The sequence below is a fragment of the Platalea leucorodia genome, assembly GCF_965183815.1.
Source record: "Platalea leucorodia genome assembly, chromosome: 4".
Classification (NCBI taxonomy): domain Eukaryota; kingdom Metazoa; phylum Chordata; class Aves; order Pelecaniformes; family Threskiornithidae; genus Platalea; species Platalea leucorodia.
In genome coordinates this window covers 7,575,530-7,601,818 of record NC_138826.1, presented here as the reverse complement: position 1 = coordinate 7,601,818, position 26,289 = coordinate 7,575,530, and the positions used below count along the sequence as shown (strand labels likewise).

The 26,289-nt window shown below is 38.2% G+C and overlaps 1 protein-coding gene across 3 annotated transcripts in view; it reads right to left on the bottom strand.

The window, feature by feature from the left end:
* Positions 1-26,289, bottom strand: part of CACUL1 (CDK2 associated cullin domain 1) — a 52,961-nt gene that overhangs the window by 12,438 nt on the left and 14,234 nt on the right. The window contains exons 4-6 of one of the 3 annotated variants that reach the window (XM_082309842.1): positions 19,913-20,008; positions 13,453-13,555; positions 15-104 (exon numbers count right to left, since the gene is read on the bottom strand). In XM_082309842.1, the coding sequence (XP_082165968.1) occupies positions 15-104; positions 13,453-13,555; positions 19,913-20,008 (289 nt within the window). The remainder of the gene's footprint in view (positions 1-14; positions 105-13,452; positions 13,556-19,912; positions 20,009-26,289) is intronic. The other 2 variants (XM_082309843.1, XM_082309844.1) reach the window with 2 other exon arrangements.

Sequence of the window (26,289 nt, the reverse complement as noted above, 5' to 3'; positions counted from 1 at the left end):
TTTTTCTTTTTTACCTGGTCGTAGTGTATACAGGCCTTTCACAATATTTGCCATGGTTGAAGGAGTTATTTGAAACGGCGTTGATTGAGCTTCCAAAAGTAAAGCTGAAATAAAATTAAGAGACTTAGCAATTTTCTAATCAAGAAACATAGGCTCTTATGCATACATTTTTGTATCAAAGAAATACAGTAGTTGTGCTTTTTTGTTATCTGATGTCCCCACAAAGGAAGCAGACAGGTACCTGATTGACAACTTAATTCTCAAAAGTAATAAAATATCCCCTTTAAACAGAAGTATTCTGTTCAAATTATGTATGATGAAAATGTGAAATAACTATTTTTCATCCGTTTTCAGACAGGCAGTAGGAGTTGCGAGGAAAAACCAAGCAAGCGATGGCTCAAAGTATTCAGATGCAGAACTGAAGTAAACAATTTATTTTTAGAAGCACTCCCATACTGAGTGTGCTAAACACCTGAAGATCCACAAATCCTCGCTTTACAGTGTTTAGCATCTTGTACATAGAACTAAGGATGGATTGAAAGTCTATGAATGAAGTACAAGTAGAGTGAAAAAAATGTTAAAATCAAATAAGAAAAGTTGCTCTTTTAAACACAAGTGAACATTTTTATTTCATTCTTGGCATCTTCTGTAGTAAACATTGCAATAATTGCATCTTCTTCTTGTGGAAAAAACTGGCAATAGCACATTTACTGCTTATATTACAATATCCAGGCCTTTATCCTGCCTTGTATTTATGTGAGGTTTGTATGTACATCTGAATTACAGAAACACACACAAAAAAAACCTCAAACCCACCACAAGGTTTAAACCAACTGCTGCCTCTCAGTTTTTATTCCTGTACAAAGGAGTTGAGCAATATATACACCTTTGTACCCACTACGTAGAGAAGAAATGACTCTTACAATTCTACCTAAAGGGCGTATCTCTTGTGTTTACATTGTAGAGTCTCTACTTTTTAAGCTTCAGAGCCTCTCCAGTTCTAGCTTCAGCATCTGCCACTATAGTACTTACCATAAAAAGAAAAAATCTTCAGTAGCCTGTTCTTCTCTTTCTCAAACTGTTTAAGTGGCTCGTGTAATAGGGAGATTAAAGAAGAAAGTATTTTGTCTAACCACCAAGCAATCAAAGTTGTTATATTTAACTGTTACAGATGAATTTGTTTTACAAAGAACCATCTTAAAAGTGCTTGCTCCTTTCAGCTGAAGCCTTGAGGGGGTCAGAGCCTGTGATTTGTTTTGTAATGACATATAAAGATTTTTCAAACAGCCTTTTGGCAAGCAAGGAAGTTGCAAATCATAAAATTAAAAAGGGCATAATGCTTTATAAGGAAGATATGTGACAGTAATGCACATTCCAAACAATGTGTGTATATATACACACACACACACACACACACACGTATCTATTTAATTAGACTGTAGCTACTTCAGCCTAAACTTCACCAATAGATTTGCAAAGTGTCCAGAGAACTGTAAATTTGTTCTTCATTATATTAATTTTATATATATATGATGAACATTATATATATGTTCATCACATTATATTCCTAAGATATGTATAACAAATTATTTAAAACAAAGTAAGCCTAGGAATTAATACTGACACAAAGACCACAAAGTCCAGAGTTAAAAGTCACTTAAACATTTTGAAAGATGTTAAGAAAATCAAATTAACACGGCTTCTTGAATTTATTCCTGATAAACTGAAAATTGTGCTCTCAGTAGTGTCCAAGTTATAACTAGTAAAAGCAATCAAAAATATTTCAGAAGCTACTTTATATAACTGTATATGTACAGGACATACTGTGGGAGAGAAAGAAGCTGTTCAGAGTTGCTGTGGGGACAAACACGTGCATTAATGGAAGCTGCCCACAACCACATAACCAACTAGAGGGCATCTGACTACTTGCATACCTCTGAGTAAAGGGAAAATTGCAAGCCACACTTATTCCATCTACAGATGAAATCTGAAATACTCTGAGCAGTCGTACGTACTGTCATCTTCCATTTTTATTTTTTTTTTTTAATTAACAGAGAACGAGTAGATGGCAGAGAAACAAAAATTTTATTTTATGGTGTATACGGATCAAAGACATGATGAGCACACCAGACTGGCGGCCCACCTCATTCCTCTCAGCCTGTGGTACTGGAGACATGCTGGGGGTGCAAGATGCTCCACCCTTTCTTCTTCCCTTCCAGCTAATGGACCCCCCCAGCACTCCCACAAGTGGTCCCTTAACGTGCTCAAGGAGCTGACCAACAGAATTATTTGCACAAGCAATAGTTTAAGAGGATAGTCCACATCTTGAGTGTAGTTCACCATTATAAATATGCAATATTATTTGTCATTTTAAGGCAATATTCACCCATGAAGCTCATTTCAGTTGCGATCCTTTGAGATAACGTCAACATACATATTTGCAATATAAAGCAAGAATAATGAGCAGCCACTTGTTTCTGTTCTAGGTTACTGACCACATTACCTGGCATCAGAAAGGGATTTCATTAATAAAATCAGTGGAAGAATTCACCTGGAGATCAACCCTACAGAAATATCTTCTTCATCACTTTATTGCTGCTTCAGAAATTAACGTTTATCTTTGTTTTTGCAACTGCATATACCACATGCTACAATGCAAATTTAAATCGCTCACTCCTGAGGTACAGTCAAATACAAGCAGGATGGTATTATATTCAACAACAATATAACAAATAGCATATATTTCCTGTTTCTCAATAAAGAAAACTAAAAGAATATACTATTCATTAAAGCATCCAGTATAAGCTAATCCAGCCTACACCTTTCCCAAAAGCTAGCTATCAATACCTGAAGAATGAGTAGCCCTGCTGTGGGATATGTATTTTCAGAATGATTTCTGTAAGAATGAACAAGACTCCTCTCTTTGGATAGACCCAAAAAATCTCAATTCAGGTTTATAGACAAAGATGTAAATAGATAAAAGATGTAAAACTTCTCTGCACACAAATTCATCTTCAGTTTTGCAATGAAACCCACCTAAGCGTTCAATCCTATGTTACTTCCTGTGAGAGGGTCACTTAAACTCAAGGAATAGAAACAGCTGCGCCAGACATGCTGAAGTTACCTCTGTTGTTATTTTACAATCCTACGAAAGGCCTTCAAATATTAAGGCTTTGGCTCTTGCTTTATTAGAATAATTAATGAGACTCTACAACACAGAAGTTGCACAGACTCCTTCTACCTACTCCCAGAAGCTGCACCTGCAGCACTTACAAAAATAGAGCTGGGTGAGGCAGAATAAAACTAAACCTCAGATGAATGACAGCAGTAATGACACTATGATACTACCTGACCACCTCCACAGTGTTTACGAACTAATATTGCATTTTACAGACTAAGTAACCAATATGCAAAGAAGTTAATTAACCTGCAAATAGTCTTGAAAATAACTCACGGCAGAATCAAAGAAGAGAAGTGTGGGCTCCCATGATGAAATGCTTTAATTGCAGAAAGATACAAGATGCTTTGAAATATTGTTGAACCAAGGTAAGACACAATACCCAGAATGGCCTCGGGATTTTTTTGAGGAGCAATGGATGAACCATATTGGAAGAAGTGAGGTATGAACCTGCAGCACTTCGGGTACTCTGCAGTAACCGAGTTACTCCACTATTGCACAGTAACACTGAAGCGGTTTCTCCCTCGACGGAGGTTCAAGCTACTTCCCAATTACAGTGGGGCACTCGGGGCAAGATCCGGGACCCCAGGAATTCCAGGAGCAGTAGATGATATCTTCGCAAGTTCAAACTCACTTGTTCATAACTCAAGATTCACTTGCAAAAACTAAACATTAGCTGTTCTAAAAATCTTTTTCTATCCTTCAACATTCCTTTCAAAATAGATTTATTTTGCTTGGCAAAGATGTCATTTTTGTGGCAGAACAGTGAAACTTTGGCAGTTAGTGCACAAGATTTTTTTTCCTCCCTTTGCAGTAATCTAATAGAACTTCAAAGTAAGATATTTTAACAAATCATACATAAGTATGGCTTAGGCAGATGTGTTCAAAGTTGTAATTATTCAACAATGCACTTAAAAAAATTATAAAGCATATTCCCATTAAAAGCAACTCCAACAGCTTCCACAACTAAGGCGTTAGCCAGCTGCTTCTCTCCAGTCTTCAACAGAAGCAGAACCGATTGCTTAACAAAGCTGCAAAGTAAAACAGATGTATTCCAGAGATCTTTATCCCATTGTACAAACTGTGCTCTTTAGTACTTAATTCCAGTATGTATGTAATATTTATACTGTTTTGCAGAATAACAATTTTAATATTTCCACAGAATTTGAGCCCTTGCACAACGGTACGTGAGATAGACAGGGATGCGCAGCGGTAACGATGGAGCTATCACCCGTGCACAGCCTAAACAAACCTTACTAGCGCAGGCACACTTGGCAGTTCTGCCTTTTAGGAATATCATCAGATCACATGTAGTCAAATCTGTAGTATAATAAATTACCTTTCTCTCCACTAAATTGTATCGGGTCCATCTGACCACACATACCCTTCTACTTCACTGTGATAACATCAGATTCACCTTGAACATGGTTCCCGTATCCCAACTTTACTCCAGTCCATGCAAAGCGCTTGATTGAACGCCACATGCCAACAGCGATTAAATAGCAAGGGAACCGCTACGGCTGGCGTCCATGATGTGGCTGTAGGTTTTTGTTGTTGTTTTGGGTTGAGATTTTTGGGGATGCTGGTTGGTTTGGGGTTTTGTTGTTGTTGTTGTTGTTGTTGTTATTCTTTGGTGTTTTGGATTTGTTGGGTTTTTTTTGCCTGCTGCCTATTATATTATTGACTGATGAAGCTTGATCGTATATTACCTCTTCATTACTTTAACCCAGGTACAATTCGTACATGTTAACTATCGATCTAGAACTTCAAAAGCCTTTTGCATGAAAACCGACCTTCCCTCTGGCTAACCCTCATGTTTGCAGTTACATCAAACTCCTCGTGATTCTGTATTTTTATTTTCCTTTAAACAGAACTAAAAATAAATTTTTAGCAACTTAAATTCTTCAAAAGTTTGTAATGAATTAAAATGTAGATTAGAAAAAAACATGAAAAGTTTATTTATTACTAAGTGTTTGCCATTAGGCATTTAATAAAGCCACAGATTACTCTTAAAATATTCATTACATAGCCCAAACGCTTTATTAAGTATCTAATAAAAATGCTACAAAATAAAAATTCCATGTCTTAATCAGATGGAAAATATTCAGTGTTGTAACAAGAATAAAGATGAAAAACAAAGCTATAAATGTAAAAATACAGACTTTTGGACTTCTATAACTGGAAAATAAGGTGATATTTTCATGTTTACAATTTTATGAAGGCTTATTCCCATGTCAGGGAACATTATTCCTATTTCTTTACTGAGGAGCCAGATTAAACATGACAGTCACTATTTGAGACACTATTTTCCAATTAAAAAACTGCTTTACTTTGAGGTGCTGCAACTTAATCAACGTGAAGCAAGAAAAATAAGAAACGCAGCTACAACTTTTTTAAATAACTTAGTTCTTTGATGAAAAGTTCAGTTCAGTAACAAAATTTATGTGTGGATTAAGTGTTCTTTAAAGAATATGAGCTTATTCTATAATACTTGGTAACAGTACTGTTTCCAATATGGTTACAATACAATTACTTAGCCCTGTCAAATCACAGCTACCACTTCAATATTAGTGATACCACCCTTAAACTGGTGAGTGTGTTATTCTTGATTATTCCATCAGATCTACAGAGCACAGAGGGTACAAGAAAGATTAATAGCTACAAAAGCTATCCTATACAGGCCTTGAGAGTGGAGGGGTACCTGCTGAGGTCTAAGAACAGACTGACATAAATGTGCCAATTCAGTGATTTGAAGAAGAAGGAACGGATGATTATCCTGCAATAGCAGCGTCCCAGCACCCTCCCCACACGCTGGAAAAGAAGTGGAACATACTGCCGTTGATTTTCACTAGCAGTTATCTGTGTCTACCAATATTTGGAATGAAGATAGGAAGGAAGGAAAACATTGTTTTAAGGCTAGAATGGTAATTTGAAGTGGAGTTAATGGGATTAAACTATTTGCCTATGTAGAATAAACCAGAAATTGAACACTAAACAAATTCACAACCCTGTAGACGCACAAAAATCTCTAAAAATTACTTTTAACGAAGAACTTGATAATAAATGCATCCCTTCCGTACATCTCAAAAAGGACCCTTTACGCTATAGAACCCTCTTACCCCCAAAAAACGTTTGCTGTCTAAAGCTGGTATTTCAACAGTTTTATAGCTGGGAAAAAGTAAATTAGCTTTTTGTTGTGGAGGAATTCTAATAGCAATTACCCCATTTTAGTCTGGTACAAATACACTGGAATAGACCAGTATTTTCTCCTAGTGCTCTGCTACTTTGCTTCATTTTTAAGACCCTCAGGAAGGAATCTTCTAATTTCATTTTACCTATCCAGACACATAGGCTGATTCTAAAGACAGAGAGCAAGTTACTCCACAGGCAAGTCATTCTGCCCGCCCCCCCCCCTTTTTTTTTTTTTTTAAGAAATCTACCATTTTATTTTTCTGTATCATTTTTAAAAGTTAAAAAGCAAGAAACATGTCTTTATGAAGGTGGCAGAGTAAGGCTGTGCAGATTTTCTTCTCATACTTTTTTCCTTAAAGCGTGCAAAATCAGTAAGCAAAGCAGTGTCCAGGGGCTGAGCAACATCCAATACATTACAGAAGGAAAGAGCCTCAGCAATCGAATGGGACTTTTTTTAACAACATATTGCTTCTGCCACCACAGTAGTCACTCTGTCTCTCAAAGAAAAAAGAACCGTGATTTCAAATGCTTAAGGGAAGATTCTGTATTAATGCTTTAGTTCAGATTAGAAATGTGCTTTTGAAGCAAATTCAGTGATCATCCCCACTTACTGCTCTTTGGTTCATATGACAGAGCTGCCTTGGAGCATATTAACTTAATTCTTTTTGGGCAAGATTAAACCAGATGTGCTCAAACTACTAACTGGCATTCTGTCCACAGGACCAGACATTAGCAAGCGTAAAATAAAACTCTCCAAAACGCATGTAAATGTGAACACTGAGTCTTCAACACCAACACGTAGGTGTTTCATACTCTGCAGATCTGTTCCCTTCACACCACGCCACTTATTAATGTAAATGTAGCCTAAACCATGCCAGGAAACCTTCAGCTCTTCCTACAGGGCACATACCTTTGAAGATATAAACCCACGGTCATCGAACTGCTGCTGCACCAAACCTATAACGATGCTCTATGCATTTTTGCCAAAATCAGGACACTGGGCTACACTGACTTTTGATACAACTCAGTACAGCCATTCAAGAACAAGTTCATTTATGAAACTAACTGCTATTTCCTTACGAAGCATAAGCATTAGATCTGAGATAGAAATCAGAAGCACAAAGAAGAACAATTTCTTGAATGTAAATCTAGAAGGGCAGCATGCAAAAAGAGTGGGGGCAATGGTTTCTGTCAGAAGCTGAAAAATATCAAGAACGTTTCCCCCTTTTTCAGAGGATTTTCTCTGCAGTTTGTGGGTCAAGGCAATGACAGCTTGCTTCTCATATGCAGATCATTTGAGACTGATGTCAAAATGGAGGCGGGGGGAAAAGATGCCAACTAGAGCAGGGAAAAAGTAAATCCAATCCGTCTTCTTCTTGTCTATCTCTGCCAAAGGGTGAGGCATGGGGAGTGAATAAAAAACCCCAACACATCAAAATAAACCCCATGTTCTCTGTTGTAGCTGTATAGTCAGGCTGTGAACCTGGCATCAACCACGGTCCTTCTCTCAGCCTTTTGTACTGCTCCTCTTCTCCTGGGGTGCGCGTAAACAAAAGCTAGATATGGAATTTATTAACAAAAGGCATTATGTCATAGCAGTATGCAGCCAAAGAGATGACGGTCCCTTCCTTCACCGCCATCAACAGGCTTCTGGAGGTCAACACGGCAAAACACATCTGCTAAGTATGTAGGTCTGGGTGCCCATGGCGAAACACGCTCTCCTCTGCTTACTGCACTAACAACAGGCAAACCTCTGCAAAGGAAACATGCTCCCTGCTACATTTAGCAACCTCTAACAGTTGTAACTTGATTCATTCTCTGTCATTTTGCATTAAATTTGTACCTGCTACAACCAAAAAGGACAGTTGCACAACTTCATCGTCAGAAAGCTGTTAGCAGCCTTCTGCAACTTTTGAGTTAACTTTTCTGGTACTTTTCAGAAAGCACCAATGCAGTGGAAACACTTTCCTGCCATTTTTATAAAGGAAAACCTTTTCCAACACAAATGGCCCTTCTATTGAACTATAATATAACACCAGCAAAAAAAAATAAAAAATAAGAAAATGGAACAGCAAGATCTCTTCACCTCAGCTGAATCCAAGTGACATAACTGGGAAGAAATGAAGCTGTCATACGTAAGACTCTTCAGAGAAAAGTTTTTCCCAGTAACTAATGAGAAACTGCAAACATAACAAAACAGGCTGTGATTCCTCCCCCTCCTCCAGACTTTACACAAAGATTTTTTTCCTCAGAAAACCACGACAAAAGCTGCTACTTTTGGTGAATACACGTGATACATTTTTACGCTGGCTTTTAGTTCTGAACTCGCACAAGCACTGACACGGAGAACTACATTCAACAACTGCCTACATGTTATTAGAAACTACATACAGAGAACTGCTTTGTATCCTCAGGTTCCAGTACCTAATTCTGTAGTTATCTTGATATATATCATGAACAAAAAACAAAGACAGCCAGAAGTGGATATCTAATGCTTTAATCCTCAATAATAATTTTGCTTAAATTTCATGTGTTTTCAAGCCCATGCTCTGGTTCTGAATCAGTACATTTCAGGGAATTGCCTCATTTATTATCCCCTTGCCTCGTATTATCCCCTTGGATCCTCATAACAATTTTAAGACCCATGAAGTCCTGGGCCCTATTTATTCTATAGCATTTTCACCATGGTCCAAGAGGTTTCCTTTCCTCCGGATGAAAAGGACCTGCTTCTATGATCTATTCCTGAGAGATTAGATCAAAGATGGGAACACGCAAACATCCATTGCTTACCCCAGTCAATAGGAACAAAATCAGAAGTGTTGAAGAAAGCAGTTTTCCCTCTGACAGAGGTCACTTGACTTCCTAGTTGAGTAACTTTTGTCCAGAAGTACAGGCAGGTGCTTCTTTGGAAAGGACCAGCTTGTACGGAAGGACACCTACCAGTACATTGCTCCTGCAAGAGTAGAAACCACTTCCTGAACTCAAAATACTAACATGGAAAGAAAGAAGCAGCTCACACACACAGACAGAAATGGCGTTAAGTACTACAGTGATATACTAAGGCTACTGCTTATTTGGAAGTGCCGTAGCCAATCTGATACATCCTACTTCCACCACAAACACCGCTGTAAGCAAGGAATAAGGAGAATTCTTTTCCTCAGACTGCCTTCTAAAACCACTTTCACCTTTGTGACCAGTTTAAGGGATTGTTACTTTTCTTCTCAATATCGAGATGCGGAGAACTTCATCAACCCTCCCAGAGCAGGACTCCAGCCTAGCGCTCACCTTCCTTTCTTTAGTTTCTGGAAAGAGAACAGGGGTAATTGCAAACTTTTGCAATTGGAAACCAAGTGATCTATCCACCAAGCAGAAACAACAGTACGCTGTTAATAGCTTTTCTCTTTTGTCAGATTTAAAAGCAAGCTTGTTTGGGGCACTAAGGGGCTGATATCAAAAAGAGAGGAGAATAGCAGTTACTTGCAAATACTCTCTGCCATTGAATTTTACCTACTGCAAGTACTAAAAGTAGAGAGTTTCAGGAGCTTTTACTCATTTTCACCACTGAAGACAGTCAAACTTTGCAATAATTGCCATTCTTCTAGACACAAGAACAAACAGGCAGGATTGAGATTATAGCATTTTCACCATGGGGTGAAAATTATAGCATTTTCATTATAGCATTTTCACCAGGGCACAGAGATTACAGTCCAGGAAACCCAGGTCTAACCCACCAGAAGAGACAGTGGCTGCAGAAGGAGAAAAACCACATATTTCTGAATTTTACTGCTTACGAGTCATCTCATGCAGGACTCCAGCAGGAACAAAGACACATTCTCCACCACCCCTTCCCTAGTGACAAGGGGATATTATCTGCACCTTCCCCCCTCATTTCTGAAGCTTCTCATAAATAAGATGCTGTATCTTTGCTTGTTACCTTCAGTTAAGTAGTTCTGCACATAGCAACTTCTACCAAGTCCTTTAATACAGCAGTCTTATCAGCAAGAACCAGCTTTGGCTTTGTAAGGAAAATAACCAGGTTATATTCACTTAGTTCAAATGTATCCACTTTAATTTGAAGAGCATTGACTTGATAAATATGTGTAAAAGTGTTTCACAAACACAATTGTGTTCATGGATCTGTACATTATATAATTTTTATGTATTTACTTTAACTGCTCAGAAGTACTCTAGATATTGGAGGGGTTTTTTTGTTAAACATTTCTTCTATCAAAAAAAAAAGAAACAAAATCAGTGTTTGCACAGCCAAATTACTTGCACAGCCAAGTAAAGTTCACTTAGGTGATATTTCTTCTGTAAATAATGAATTCACACCTTAATCACTCTATTTTCTGCAACTAAGTGCTAGATAAGTGCTCCCGCCACAGAGACCATCATACCAGGAGTTCATTTTGTATCTTCTGCCTTCAACCACACAGCACAGGGACTAGGGCTGACTCAACCAGTGGGAGTCGGAGCAAGATCAAATGCTGAGGAAGAGATCTGTGCTGCACTGCTTTTCTGACATTTTTTTTCCCCATCTTTTGAAGTGGAACAGGAACTTCTTAAATCAAATGAACCTGAAATGTACTTACAGTCCTTCCTGAACACAACTTCAAATAGAAATGCCAGCTTCCAGGCTCTGATAGAATGACAAGATACTACAAACAAAAACCCCTTTGTACAAAAAACATAGCAACAAATTTCAAGAGCAAGAGCAGATGTTATTCTTCTCCTCTGAGTCTAGATCACAAACTGATTAAACCGATTTTGTTGTTTGTTTTCTAAAATAGAGAGAAGGCATGCTTCTACTCACAGAAGTGGCAGCTGCAGCATCTCTTTAAAACAGCCCCAGGATTCCATTTCTCTACATAGACGACAATTTCATTGACTTTAATTTCCTAAGCACACCCACTCAAAACCTTATTGTTTTCCCCCTTCGTAATCCAAAACCACTTTTCTGTTGAACCAAATCTACATCAAATATCAGGAAACAGTACCACACACTGACAATGACATCAGGAAGTAAAGTAATTAACACTGACTTATATCCTATTTTCATAGGGCTCTTACACTTCCAAAAATGAAGGTAATATTCTTCGCTATTATGGTCTGAATTTCAGCAAGCTAGAAAGAACAGCTGAGAATGGCAGAAAATAATACAACACCAGAACTTTTTCAGCACCTCTACAGTACTATATCATGTGCTGTGTGTCTTCAATTATTTCCCAGGAATCTGTTAGCAAGTTTAGAATTTTATTTAGGCATACTGTAACTCAATTTAAAGATCCTGTTGTCCAAGAGTTAACCAAGTCAGATCACAGTTAGGAGTTTATACATGTCAGTATATATTATCTTACTTAGAAGTACGCTAAAAACTAAATAACTTAGTTTTGATAAACTGACAGTGAGACTGAAATGAAATCCAAAGAAGTTGCTCATTAAACAATAGGCCCCATATACAGCTACACAGTCAGTGACAGCTTATTTTTATTTGTCAATGTTTTCTTTTAATTTTACTTCTGCAACTAACACAGAGCCGGGGAGAAGTATTTCAGACTTCACACGCACAGAGAGCCACAAATCTTTTCCTTTTAATAGCTCATCTGCAATTTCTATTTACTTCTCATATTATCATCCACAGAAAACTAATTACATTGCAACACACATCTGATATTATTTATATTCTAAAGAATTTACTGGTGTTACCTTTGTCATTGAAAAAAAAAAATCACATTAATGTTTTCATTGCCTGAAAAATGCGTACACTTAAAATTAAAGGTATTTAATTTTAAGGCAATATCAGCTGAATTTTCCATGATCCTGTTGCGGCAATCATCTTACCAGGTTTCATGATACCATTAAACCGCTCTGGCACAAAATAAGACATCAGCTCCATAGGTAGGCATTCCTCATCGTCCTGCTATTTCCAAGGTGATCTGATCTGCTACATGGCTAAAAGCTCTTCTTAGGGAGACTATTCCAAACAGCAAGAACAAGACGGCACCAGAGCTGATGATCTCCCATCATTCTAGGGTACCAGGCTCCCTGACCTCAGGGTAGTCACCTTGTTCACCCACCCTTCTCCCAGGATGCCAACTCACAGTGACCCTAAAAAACGTAGCAAAGCTCCTTTCCCCCAGCCCTTCGTCAGAGAGAGAAGGGCATTACTACCCAAGTAAAGGCAAAAGGAGAAATATACTCAACTCTAATCGCCCATCATTTGGTCTCCATTTAGCATACAGACAGCAATTGCTTCAGAGAAAAGAGGACGGAGCAGCTAGATGAAAACAGAGACACTGCAGTAGGACTGGGTCACAGAAAGGAGTACACCAGGCTAGATACCGAACTCAACACGGGGCACAGGAACTATCCAGTTGCACAAAGCACCTACACATGCAATTCTCCGAGCCCATCGGTCAACTGCTCATCACCGCGCAAACTTTTCCAATTTGAACTCCAAGTCTGATTATCTCTGCCTTTGCTAACTGCCCTCTCGAGGAGCTAACCAGGCCAGCAGCAAGGTCCCTGTGCCCACACAAATACACGCCGATGGTGGCAGGTTGCAGGCAAACTCAGCAGGTCACAGGAGGTGCCCACAGGAGCACTTAACAGGAAGCATATCACTTCAAGCCTGTTAGCTTAACAGAGAAACTGCTGTCCCTAGCAGGGAGTACTCAAGTACATCATGACAAAAACCCCAGTGGTATCACAGTTCTTTGACCACAGCACATTCTTAATGATACCTGTCAATATTTTGATAATGAAATTAAAGAGTAGCAGCATAAGCAACAGGACAATAAAACATTCATTATGTCATAATCACAGGTCATACAGGAAAATATATATTCGTTCCCCCAGATACTCAAAAAAACCATGACTTCATACAAAGCCATATTTTTGGAAAAAAAAAAAAGTTGATGTGTGCCACATTTCTTCATGTGGATGCCTTAAAAAGGAATTTGTATTTAAGGTCACTGATCATTTGCCATTTTCTCCCTATTTGCTGTGGATTTCTGCAATATCTGAAAGCACTGCGGTTTTCCAGACTCCCATTATAAGAAAAATTCAATAGGTTTACTTACGCATTAGGTTGTAAATGTGCTTTTCTGCAACATGTTCCGTAAACAGCTTTATAAGGTCATCTTTTAAGTCTCTGTTAAGCTTGGTTTCTATGTAAAATTTATTCTGGAAAATAGGACAGACATTTTCAAGTTTGTTTTTCATAATAGCAAATAAAGTAAACTTACTTTTTCCTTGAATAACAACAGTTCAAAGTTTTAAAGCTGTACAATATTTGACCTGTAAAGTGTTTCCTTGGTGACTGCATTTATACTACAATAGAATGTTCCTGTACAACAAAAACCATGTATTTAAAATCAAGAATGCATGTGGTACTATTGGTAACAAACCTACTTACATACAGGCACGCATATTTTTTTTTCCTGTATCTACAGATATATCTCCGTAACAATCCAGACTGGGGAATTTGTAGAAAAAACACTTCATTTTAGAACTTTATAAATGCTCTAACACCAAAATAGGGCTGGACATCATGTTTATTAGGAAAGAAGACATTTTTACCAATGTCTAAAAGTGATTAAGCCATTAAAATAGGTATGTTACAATAAAAAATCATCAGTACAGCTATCCACTTCTGTGGCTCATTGATAATTCCAGAGGATAGCTACTCAGAATTAATCAACTGTGGAAATAAGGGATATATACAAATCTATACAATACTGAATTACATTAAAATTTTTAGGATTCAGTTATCTTGACCCACTCAGCATTAATAACAAATTCACCTCTTCAACCCTCAAAGGAATTCTATTCATGAGTTCCTTGAGGGCCTCTATACCTAATGTACTATTTGGTGCTATTGCTCAGTTCCCAGCCTGCAATTAATAGTAAGATTTCTTGTCTGTATTTTATTCATAGGTGGGTTTTAAATGTTGGAAAAAATAATTATTTCAAGAAAAATCTCCTATCGTTACAACACTAACATGGAAGTAGAATAACTGAATTCATCTGGACAACTTGTGTAAAAGAGTTAAACAGATACTGTAATAGAAAATCAACTTAATAAAAAAATAACATAGTGGAACACTTATTTGAGAGATTTACTAGAGCAAGGGATATCTTATGGGAGAAAGGTTTTTTCACAGTTTAAATCAAGTTGTTCTCCTATGTACTAAAGCATTTAGCATAATTGGAATAAACCCTCAGAACATTATTAGAACAATCTTTACCTTTTTTTTTTTGTGAAACCCATTCTCTTGGCCATTATCAAAACTATACACATACTGTAATAAACTGTCCATGCAGAAACCATTTAAATTTTCAAGGCAAGCATTCAGCAGCAGTTATTTACCTTCAATAAAAACTGAACCTGTTAGAACAAAGGCACTCTGAGGGCTAAATACATGCCCCTAGTGAAGTTTAGGTTTGTTGCAGTGATGGACAACAATCTTAAAAAGATTTTTTTAAAAATCTAGTAACTTCATACTGCTGGCTCCGTCCTGAAGCTATCCTACCTGTAAAGGTTTTATCTAAGCGCTATTACTTAGTTGTTTGCCCCTCACCTGGGCCCGTTCTTTGAACAGAGATTGAGGGAAAGGCTCTGCAGACAGAATAACCTGTTTTGTAAGAAACAGAATAACTTCATCTGTAATATTTTTGGTCAATGGTGAATTGCCATTTGTCCTGGTTTCAGCTGGGATAGAGTTAGTTTTCTTCTTGGTAGCTGGTAGGGCGCTGTGTTTTGGATTTAGGATGAGAATAATGTTGATAACGCACTGATGTTTTGGTTCTTGCTGAGCAGAGTTTACACCGGTCAAGGACTTTTCAGCTGCTTGTGCTCTGCCAGGTGCATAAGAAGCTGGGAGGGAGCACAGCTAGGACAGCTGGCCCAGACTGGCCAAGGGGCTATCCCATACCATATGACATCATGCTTGGTATATAAGCTGGGGGAAGAAGGAAGGGGGGGACATTGGGCGTGATGGCGTTTGTCTTCCCAAGTAACCATTACGCGTGATGGAGCCCTGCTTTCCTGGAGATGGCTGAACACCTGCCTGCCGATGGGGAGTAGTGAATGAATTCCTTGCTTTGCTTGTGTGTGCGGCTTTTGCTTTACCTATTAAACTGTCTTTATCTCAACCCATGAGTTTTCTCACTTTTACTCTTCCGATTCTCTCCCCCATCCCACCGGGGCGGGGGGGAGTGAGCGAGCGGCTGCGTGGTGCTTAGTTGCTGGCTGGGGTTAAACCACAACAGAAATTCACAGCAACTGAAGATACACATCTTCTAGGAAGTGTTAAGCTACACACACCATACTACAGTCTTTCATCAGACCTAACTCCCTAAACCATTTCCACCTTGAGCTTCCTGACACACACTACCAGGTACCCACTGGTGCAACGCACAGGAGCGACCAGCGCATCTCAGCACAAGCCTGCTGACCGGAATCAAACCTGACAATGTCAAACTACTGATTCTTACGAGTTGACAGATGAGATGCACCCAGCTAAAGAAATAACTTACTCTCTTCCTTTCCCAGCCTCCAGACCTTCTTACATTAAAAGCAGCTGACAACGACATGTGCAAACTGCGATGCTTTCTTTTGTTTAAGGGTTGGAAAGCCTATACCTTAAGTTTCATAACTAGAAAAGCAACAAAAAAAAACCCCAGTAGTTTCAAGAAGAGCTACAACACAGTACTTATACATAGAACAACTGTAAAATACTCTTCACATTTTCTCACTTGGAAACACCTTTCCAAAAAGATGTTACACTTGCATGGATTTAAATAGACAATGAAAAATCACCTAACATAAGTACTTCATTTCTAAACCACAGTGCTGAAAGGAGATAGCAGAAGAGCTGTCAGCTTCCCCATTCTTGTTAGTGGAAAACCAGGAAGATTTTCTGTATGAGATGTTGCTACCTAGGCTGTACCATTATTTCTTGAAAAGTGTGTCAAGTCACCTAAAGGTCTAACTGACAGGTAAAAGGTAAGCAGATATCAATAACTGAGACAAAGTCAGATATGATATAAGCGTTTCTTCTACAAAACCCCATATCATAAAGCGATCTGGCAACTGTTAAAAGACATAGTTGTGTTATTAGGAAGAGATCAATAAATACTTGAAAGAGAGAAAACAGTATATAAGAGTGCTTATCATCTCATCCACATACACGCACATATATTTGTGTATACAGACACACACCAAATGCCCTCTAGCTGATAAGCAATGAAGTGCAATACCACCCAGCAAGAACAGTAATATCTTAGAGGCAACGAAAAAATTCCTAGCTACCCTAAAACCACAGTGCTCACAAATGCTAGGCTCATTTCATGCCACAAGATAAATGATTTTCATCTACATCTCTAAGTATAATTAACAATTGAGAACCTATTATAAAAAAGTATATCATCTAAATGCTGATTTTAATTTTTCTTGAAGTGGAAATATGATTTTTATTCATTCACGCGTGCAGCATACTGTGATATGTACAATCTGTAAGCATACTGATTAACTTCATTTATATTTACAAAACAAACAGGAATTCACTAGGAATCATTCTTAGGAAGAAAGCACTGTGTGCTAAGCTGACTTCCAAATTAATTCGCTTTATCTGCGGTTACATCCCGGAACTTTTGAAGGAGCTTAAACCCACAGAATTTTGGAGGGACAAAAGTGCTTTGGGCCTCCATGCTTTCTTGGAAAGTCCGCTGTAGCAGCGTAAGACTGAAAAAAATCCATCACCATGTGAAAAAGAAAACGGCTAGTGCTCCTAGCAAAAGAAGGAAAAAGAAGAACTCTCTCAACTGCAAAGTCAGCCCTCTCAGCCATCACTTAAGATAGGCTTTGAAACACACCTTGGTCACCACGTACGAGCAGGTGAAGAAAACGCCTTCCCTGTATTCCCACCATTCACACACAAGAATATGGTTTGGCACATACCAGAAAAAAGCAGAAAAGTGCTGCTGTTGATATCAAAACACACAGGACTAAGCCTAAGGCAAAATACTATGCCTTTTTTGGCCACCAAGGGACAAACGCATGTTCCAGTTGTACAAAAAACCTTTAGGTATTCCTTGGCTTCATAGATTCTTTAAATATTCAAATGCATATTAAAAGTTTTCCTAAGCAGCAATATAATTATCCTTTGAGAACAAAGTTTATCAGTGCAACTCAACAGCTTTGGAAACTCCTGATTAAAGCAGTCGCATCACTACCAAAAAAAGGAAAGCCCTGCCATCTCTGATAAAAAGGCAGAGTTCAACAACTTAGTCTTCTTCACTTAAAAATACATTGAAAGTATCTATTAGAGTTAACTACAAAGCTCTAATTTATACTGTAGAATAATTAGCCTTTCATCTCTTGCATTTGTTTTTTAATTGCATTTTCTTCTCTAAGTAAAGGAAACTGCTGCTGCTGTATGGGAGAAAACTTGATTAGATGCTAAAATGTAAAATTGCAGGAGTGGCTGTACATAAAAGTACTTCCAAATGCATACCGAAAAAACTAAGAGAGGAAAACATTTTTCATCCTGACTTCCCTAGAGATATTTTGCACATCATGCACAACACTGATCAATAAATGATTTCAGTGAAAAAGTATGAGACTTAATTTTACATTAGCCTTCAAAACCAGCTATATAGCTGAGCCAAATCAGCATTATGTTTGGCAGCAAGAGGAACTAACACATAAGTCACTAACTCTCAGGCCTAACTTGAATTAAGTCACTTAAGTGAGAAAAGGTTTGCAGGAACAGAGTTTTACTGCCTGAACAAATCACTAGTCATGCTTCGAAGAAGCTTCTCCTTTAAAATGATAAATATTTTCACTTTTCTTTGTTTTCAAATAAAAAAAAAAAACTATTTAACTATTCATTTTACAGGTCTGTTTATTACCCATTAACCATTTTTACTATGTTCAGATATCAGTTAGACTAAAACTCTAAAAAAAAGAAACGAAGGGATACAGAGCACTCCTCATTTGAGGATACAAACACCACATCACAACTGTGTACAAAGAAAGATATGGAAATCTATTCAGCAATTATACCTTGTCTGGTCATATAGACAAAGCTTATAATGATAAAACCTGTCTGTTTATATGTCTATCATGAACATTTTTTAGACGTTAGTTACTGCAGTCTTAATTGTTAAGGACAGATTTTGACCTCTGTGATGGAAGAACCTCAGTGACAGATCTGAGCACCCAATCAAAGTACACACCTGAACAGCTTATCTCCACTTGTAAATGGATATTAAATTATGAGATTGCTTAATCACTTATCTGCAATGAACAAGTCAAGCACACAGAGGTGAAAAAATGGCTAGCATCTAAAAATATCTGAATGCAATAGGGAGAAAAAGTCTCTTCCTAGTTTTTCCCCAGCATCATGATAGGAACCAGGAGAAAAATAAAAATTGTGACCAGGAACACATCGCTTAGCTTACAAATGAAGCTCTAGCAACGGACTTCATTCTGTATTAACTAAATAAAGAGTACATTAGAAGACATCCAGTTCAAGAAAGGCAAATCCCTCTTTTAATGCAACAAATCTATATGGTGACACCATGCTGTAAGACTATAGCAAATTACCTGGTTTCAGGTGCATTCACTGAAACATAGGAGATCTTTCTAAAAGATACTGCTTCCAAAACTCTGGGAAGCTACCAGTGAGGATAATTTTTAAAAGTTTGAGGTTTATTTAACTAAAATATTTTTTTTTTTTAAAAAAGGGGGGGGAGGGGTGTCTTTCCCAACAAGTACTTCCTTTAGTTTTTATTTCTAAGCGATGCCAGTGCAAGGGTGGTTTCTGGGAGAAGGGCAAATTTCAAGCTTAAGTTATCCATTACCATAAGAAAAAAAAAAAAACAAACCCCACAATAAAAGTCTTGGCACTTTGACAAAAACAATGCAAATTATAAACTTCTTCAGAGGTATAGAAGACTTCATAAATTACAAAGTCAGCATGACAAACACTTATAGCCAATGGTTTCTGAACCTCTGCAAGTATGCCTGACCGTGCTATGAACATATTGTCTTCATCCAGTCAAGGCTCTAAATTGCTTTATCAAGTGACACAGACATTTCCAAGAGACATTTCTTTCCATCTTGTCTGAATCTATGCAATTTAAAAGCAAGAAACAATCATCTTTGTAGCTTGCCCAAACTACCAAGCCAACATATAACAAGCCAATAAACTATCTCTGTTGAAAAAGATACAAATAATGACCTAACTATTTGGGAAAGCTTTTTTACAATCAAAATAAAACCCATTCCCCCCAATCCCAGGAAAGAAATACTAGGGCAGAAACCAATTGCAAAACTCTACATTTAAAAGCACGGCTTCCCCTTCCTCTCCCCACACAACTTGATCAGTACCGTTATGCAGGTAGCAAAACCAGGCATGAATCGTTAAGTTCTACAAGTTAAAAATCATTATAGCTGCATTTTATTCTTTTCACTTTCAGTCAGCACCTTGTGTATGGACATACTTTATTTGAAAAGAATTTTCTAAAACTTACCATATATATGAAAAGAGGCACAATGCTCTGCAATGCTCCCATATACTGTCCAAGAGCTACGTTAAATCTTTCAATATAGAGATCTGGAGGGCTGGCCTGCAAGAAACCGTAAAAGTCAGGTTGTAATTTGAGCAAGAGAAAGATCTGGAACAGCATGGGCTATGCTTTCATAGCAAACTCAAAAAACTACAAAGTATTTGATACACCAAGTCCACACAAAGCAAGCCACACATCATTCCAGAGTTTCTGCTATAACTCCCTCCAGCAAAACCAGTTTTCTTCAGCAACTGGTTTTTGCCTAGGACTATACATCAGTGCCCAGCAAAAGGTCTATTCAATAAGAAATACAGTATGCCTGTAACAAACTAGCATTTAGCGTATGCAAATAAAAACACTTATTAAAGATCAGACCTTCATTTTGAAAGAACTATCTGTCACGCCTAGAATTCATCACCAGATTTCAGCAAGTGCTGCGGTGTGTGCTCCCACCCCCCTGCAGGCTTTTACTCCAAGACAGCAGGGTGGCATTAAGCTGCTGCTTTGCATCCGAGCTGGCAAGCGGCACATGCTCCAGCTCCAGGGAGCACCGTCCTTCACAGAAAATATTTTTAAGTTTTTGCTGGGTCACCTAAGGCAAGGCAAGTATTCAGGGTGTTGAGTTGGAGGGACTACGAAGCAATGTCTTCAGACAGAGCTCCACATCTGGCGTCCTGCACTCCAGATCAGGCCCATGAAAATCTACTGCAGTGCTCGAACACACAGCATTACCCTGTAACCCCAAGGAAAACTTCGCTACACAAAACTTGAATGTGTTAAACTTTATGATAGGCCTTGCAGAGCCCACAGTGACAGCACTGCTATTTTCTGTGTACAACACCATCTTTCCCAAAGAAGGAAATAAGGGAGCTAAAAAGATCTGTTCCACAGCAAGGTAAGTTAAATTGAGAAGGGAACCAGAAAAATGGGAAGCACTAACCACCGTTTCTTTTATAACTAATTTATGTGGAGGGATGCAGAGGAGCTGTGTTAGAGCATTCAGGAGCGCACTCACACACCCAGGCATGGAAGTGGAGCTGGGGTAACGTGTTCCTCCACTATCCCCCTCTCCATCCCAACCCACCCACGTACAGCGCTCTGCCTCTGGCCAAATCCCTCCTGCTTTCCCTACTATGGTCTTTGCAGAGGAGGGGGTGGGTAGCTGCCGGGTTTCTGCTGTTCATATACATATACATGCCTATACATACTCGAGGACAAAGCATTGCTTGCTAATGAGAAGCAAAACTTCTCTTCCCTTGCACTGTTTTCCTACTGACAGCGCCAAGCCAGCAGAGGATGGAGAATGCAGCAGTGACTGGGACCTTGCAAGAAAACAAGCTCAAAGATTTTTCTAAAGCCAAAGCATCTGTGGCATGAGAGACGCTCACGGCTAGCTGCACCTTGACCACCTTATCGGAACTTAAAGCTCTTATCGTTACGAAGCAGATTTTTCAACCTTTGTATGGACATTCACCAGGGGCCCTAAGAGAAGTTAGAATTTATGTTGACTTTTTGCTCTGTTAAGCATTCTAAATTTATACAAGTTTTTTTCCTTTAAACTCGCTTCTTTTGCCTCCCTCCTTAATGCGCTTAATGGACACGTGGGTAATTTTCACAGCAAACACCGATACAGAGCAGACGTTTCGGAACGGAAAGTAAAACTGGCAAAGGAATAAAGAGTGTTATTCCATATGCTGTTGCCAAAGGTTATATACGGTTATTCTTCATTTTGATCAGAAGTTTTTGCATCTTATTGCAAATGCAGTTCTCAGGGGTGGCCAAACAAATTTTAGTTCAAAATGCCAACAACGTATAAAAGCGGCTACGAACTCCAAGGACTCCCTTTCATATATACTTACATATATAATTTGTTGCAAATAACATGCAATGAAATCTGCATTTCTAAGCAGCATGTATTCCCGCTTCACTCCTTTTAACCTCAACTTTAAATATGGTTATACTCTCTGATTTGTAAAGACTTGGTATGCAGCTTCTAAGATTAAAGAAAAAGGAAAATTGTACTTCAAAGAACACGTCAGGCAAAAGGAGACTATAGTCTGACACAGGGCACCACTCCTCTCACTGACAGTCTGCACTTTTCATACAACAAAAAAAAAAAAGGAGACAGAAGTTGTCCGGACAGTATGTGATTTATTCCCATGAACAGACTCTAGGCAATGGTATACAGCCAGACTCTGCTAGCTCACCTCACAAAGCCTGTAACACATTAAGAGAGATATTTTAAGAAGGAACAACAACTGCACATCCAGCTGTCTCCTGAGGACAACATCAAGAGTCCTTTAATGGAAGGATACCTGTTGACCACCGCCACCAGCTTGCAACCAAGTGGAAAACAACTGCTCTAGATAAAGACAAAACAGCTAAGAAAAGTCCTGACAGCTTCAGGGGAAGCACTCACTAGTGTCAGGCAAATATCAGGCCTTGGTCTTAACTTCTGGAATGCAAAATCAGTGTTAATTGCTTTATTAGCATGAGATGTTACCTTTCGGTTTTATTCTCCTGATAGTGTTTCATGTCAAGCCTCAACAGTCAAGAAACTAACAGGAAAGCACATACTACCCAACTCTGCTTGTTTCAAAACAACAAAACAAAAAACTTCTCCTCAATTATTGCTTCACTTGTAAACTAACAAAAAACCCAAGTCAAAGAGAAATCAATAACAGTATTTTCACAGCTCATCTATGAATTATCGTAATCTGTGTGGGGAAAACAGAACCATCTGTTTTCTGTTCATTAGGGTGTTGCTGTATGGCTGCTCAAAACTGCTAGACTGAAATCAATTACTTGTTTGAGCATAGGAACTTTCTCCACATCTCTACGTTCACATTAATAAGACAGTAACTGGAGTGGGACTAACTTTATATAAACTACATGAATTTTATAAACTAAAAAGCACTGTGTAGCACCAAATTCATGAGTAAATAGATGTTGCTAAGATTATTCTACTAAATGGCCGTCATTAGAGTAGAACTTGCATTGAAAATCTATATTTATTCAGGTATGGCTATTATAAAAAAAAAAATAAACTGCTCAGGCTAACATTTGTCACTCTTGGTCTTAGTCCAGAAAAGATAACACGTACGTTCAGCTGTTTTAATCACAGGAGAGGGGCAGAATTAAGTATGACATTTACTTCTCAAAACCCCCCAGAAAATATTAAGTCTTTAAAAGCCATTCCTATCTTACCTGAGGGATGTATTACAGAAGCTATTCAAAGAAAGAAAAATATACTGCTAGCTTAAGGTTTTCCAGGAAGGAAGAGGATCCTTCATTCCTTCACCCCTCATCCTAAATCCTATTAAACTGTCAATTCAGTTGCCTTTTTTTTTTTTTTTTTTTTTTTTTAAGACACTGTATATGGGGAGACAGCTTAAATCCTCTCCTACATTTGCTCTCATCCACCACTCATAGGGTTAAGAACAGTTTTCCAGTAGCAACTCTGTAGCGCATCTGTCCACAGGAGCACTGAATGTTTCGTCAGGTTTCTCAAATTGTGATGCAGTTGCATTTGCTTAACATCTTCAGTTTGGTTTTGAGTTGACTACTTCTTAGCATAAAATGCTATGGCTGCTATTAAAAGCTGATGTTAAGGACATCATTTAATCTCCTTATACACCATAGTGGACATCTCAGCACCAAGAGAAATGAGAAGCAACAAGAAAACACATTTGAGAAAGGATGACATGCAAGACAGACATCTTCAAACAAAAGAAGCAATTAGAGACCCAGTATACCAAATTACCCTTCCCTTACTGGAAATCTTAATATCTAGGCATTTCAATGAACTTGTGGGCAAGAAACTGTATACATGAAAAAGATGTGGGTTTTTTCACTTTGAAAACCAATTTGAATATCATTCTTTGACTGAACATATGAATGAAACCAGAAGACATGCTGCTGGCTCAAGACAACTCAGAAATGGCTCACAAGAAAGAAACAGTGACAACAGGTCTTTGCTTGAGGAACACAAAAGTTAATCTGTTTATGAATAGTCGTCTGGCATAATCAGCAATATATTCAGTAAAGCTTACATTCCTATGTTGAATGGGCAGTTCCATTTTCCTGGGAACATGCTCACTGCCAAAATGCCAGCATACATGCTGCAGCATCTCTCCCACGCCTTCCAAGTGAAAAGGGAAAACGGCTATGACTATACAAATTAACCTGCTATTCATGTAAGTGGTCTGAATCTTTTAAACCAGTTTTTGTTCTTTCTCAAGAAAATGTAATTTGTTTACTTTGCCTTGCAGACAATTTATGTGATGCCCAGGCCTACCATGCTAGACAAGGGTACGATTAAAACTTTTTACGCAAAACAGACATTAAGCCAAAGTACAATTCATTCAAAGACTGACTGTGTCTTCCTGTTCAAGTCTGCCCTCAAAGCTGTTCAAAGCCGTACAGCATCGTGACATACTCTTGTATAACTGTCTTAGAGCAGGGTAGCAGATATAAGCCATGGTTCCATTTCCATTCTACGTGTTTGTAAAACAAAAAGACATTGTATCTACGGACCATCAAAACTCTGTTTAATAGTAAGAAATCTTCAGAACCTTTTCCATCTAGTAAAAACATATTCATTTGTGCTGTATTTACTTGTATCTTTCTGTAATTGCTTCAGGGTCTGCAGCACCCAGTGTAGTGTAGCAAGGAACTAAAAATGCCTGCAGGAATACAAGCCTTTTCAAAAAGCTGCAGGCAAGGATGATTTTCTTATGTTAGCTTGCTCATGACAAAGTCATTTTTAATGGCAATTCTGGCAATATGGTGACCCGTACCTCTGCCTCAAGTCAAAAGCCATCTTTTTGATGTCCACACATGAAGATGCACACATTTCTAACACTTCTGGTTTCTGCCGTCTGAGTTGTCATACTGATCATTCATTTGATCCGATTCAATTCGGTGTGATTCACAGCAGTAAAGGCTTGTTTCACACACAATTAAGCAATGTTCCCCCAGCAAAACCAATGGATAAATGCCTACAGCACTGGATGTTTGTTCGTTTGTATTTTTTTTTTCCCCTTTTTAATATTATGGACCAGATAAATGGCCAGTCTTGAATCTCCTCTTTAAAAAACAGACTGTCGATATTAACAGATCATGCAGTTGACCCAAATGGACTTTAAGAAACACTGGTGATTTAACATATTTAGTAAGAAAAGAGTTAGGAAATGCAAGTTCTCAATTTCCATTTTCCACCTCTATTTCTGATCTTTTCTGTAGGCAGAACACAGAGGAGGCAGACTTGTTTTCTACATAAGTGTTGGAGAAACTACTGCAACTATGAAAATTATTTCAGGGCATCAACTAATTTCAAACTAACGAGACCTAATTTGAGTGCTATTTCTATGCTACAAGAGATGAGACATGAATCATGAAGGCGGCTTGCTGTTTCTCATTTAGCTAGCAAGTCAGACAATGCCCACACAAACAGTGTAATAAGAATGGGCTTTTTCACATGGATAGAGTATATAACCTGGCCTCCTGTAAGTACATTACTAAAGTTTAATCCTAACTTCATTACCAATCTGTTGTCAAAAGTTCTATTTAACAGACTGGGATAAGTGTTCAATTACAATATAACACTGTATAAAGGTAATATAACCATCACTGTACCTTGGAAGGAAAGCAAAATATATCTACAAAACAATCTGGGGTAAAACTGCCTTAAAGTATAAATACCAAGAACTGCTATGAGGTGGTACCCAGTACATAACACTGAGAAGTTCAGTTTTACCAGTCAAAGAACTGCTTGGATGTGTTTTTGTACCACCCTAACTACATGCAAAGCTCACAAGGTAAACACAAGAAGCCACTGAAGTTTCATGCTTTTATTCCTGTAATCAGGAAAAATACTGGAAGTTACACAACTGTTTCTGAAAGACAAATAAGAAAGTTCAGAACCTAATCTGAAGTTTAGAGTAAGACACCTGTATTTATCAGATTAATGTTTCCGAAAGAGTTGGGGCAGGAAATGACAGGCTCCTCACCACTGGATGGCAAAACTCCATATAATCACAGGGGACAAGTGGAAGGTAAACGTGAGACAGAAAAGAAGAAAGGAAAAGGCAAGGAAGGAACAGATTGTCCACAACAGATATTGCCGACATATTTTTAAGAACAGATGGCAACTGACAGCGACTTGATACAAGGCACTCAGTTTCCAGAGATTTGGCAGTCCTCAAAACAGCAGAATAGCTTTTACAATAACCTGACTCCAGTGCATATTCTTCCAAGGAAACAATAGGTGAGAAGATATTTCATACACTGCACCGACTGGTTTGAGAGCTGTCAAGACAGAAGGCTGAGAAGTTGTAAGC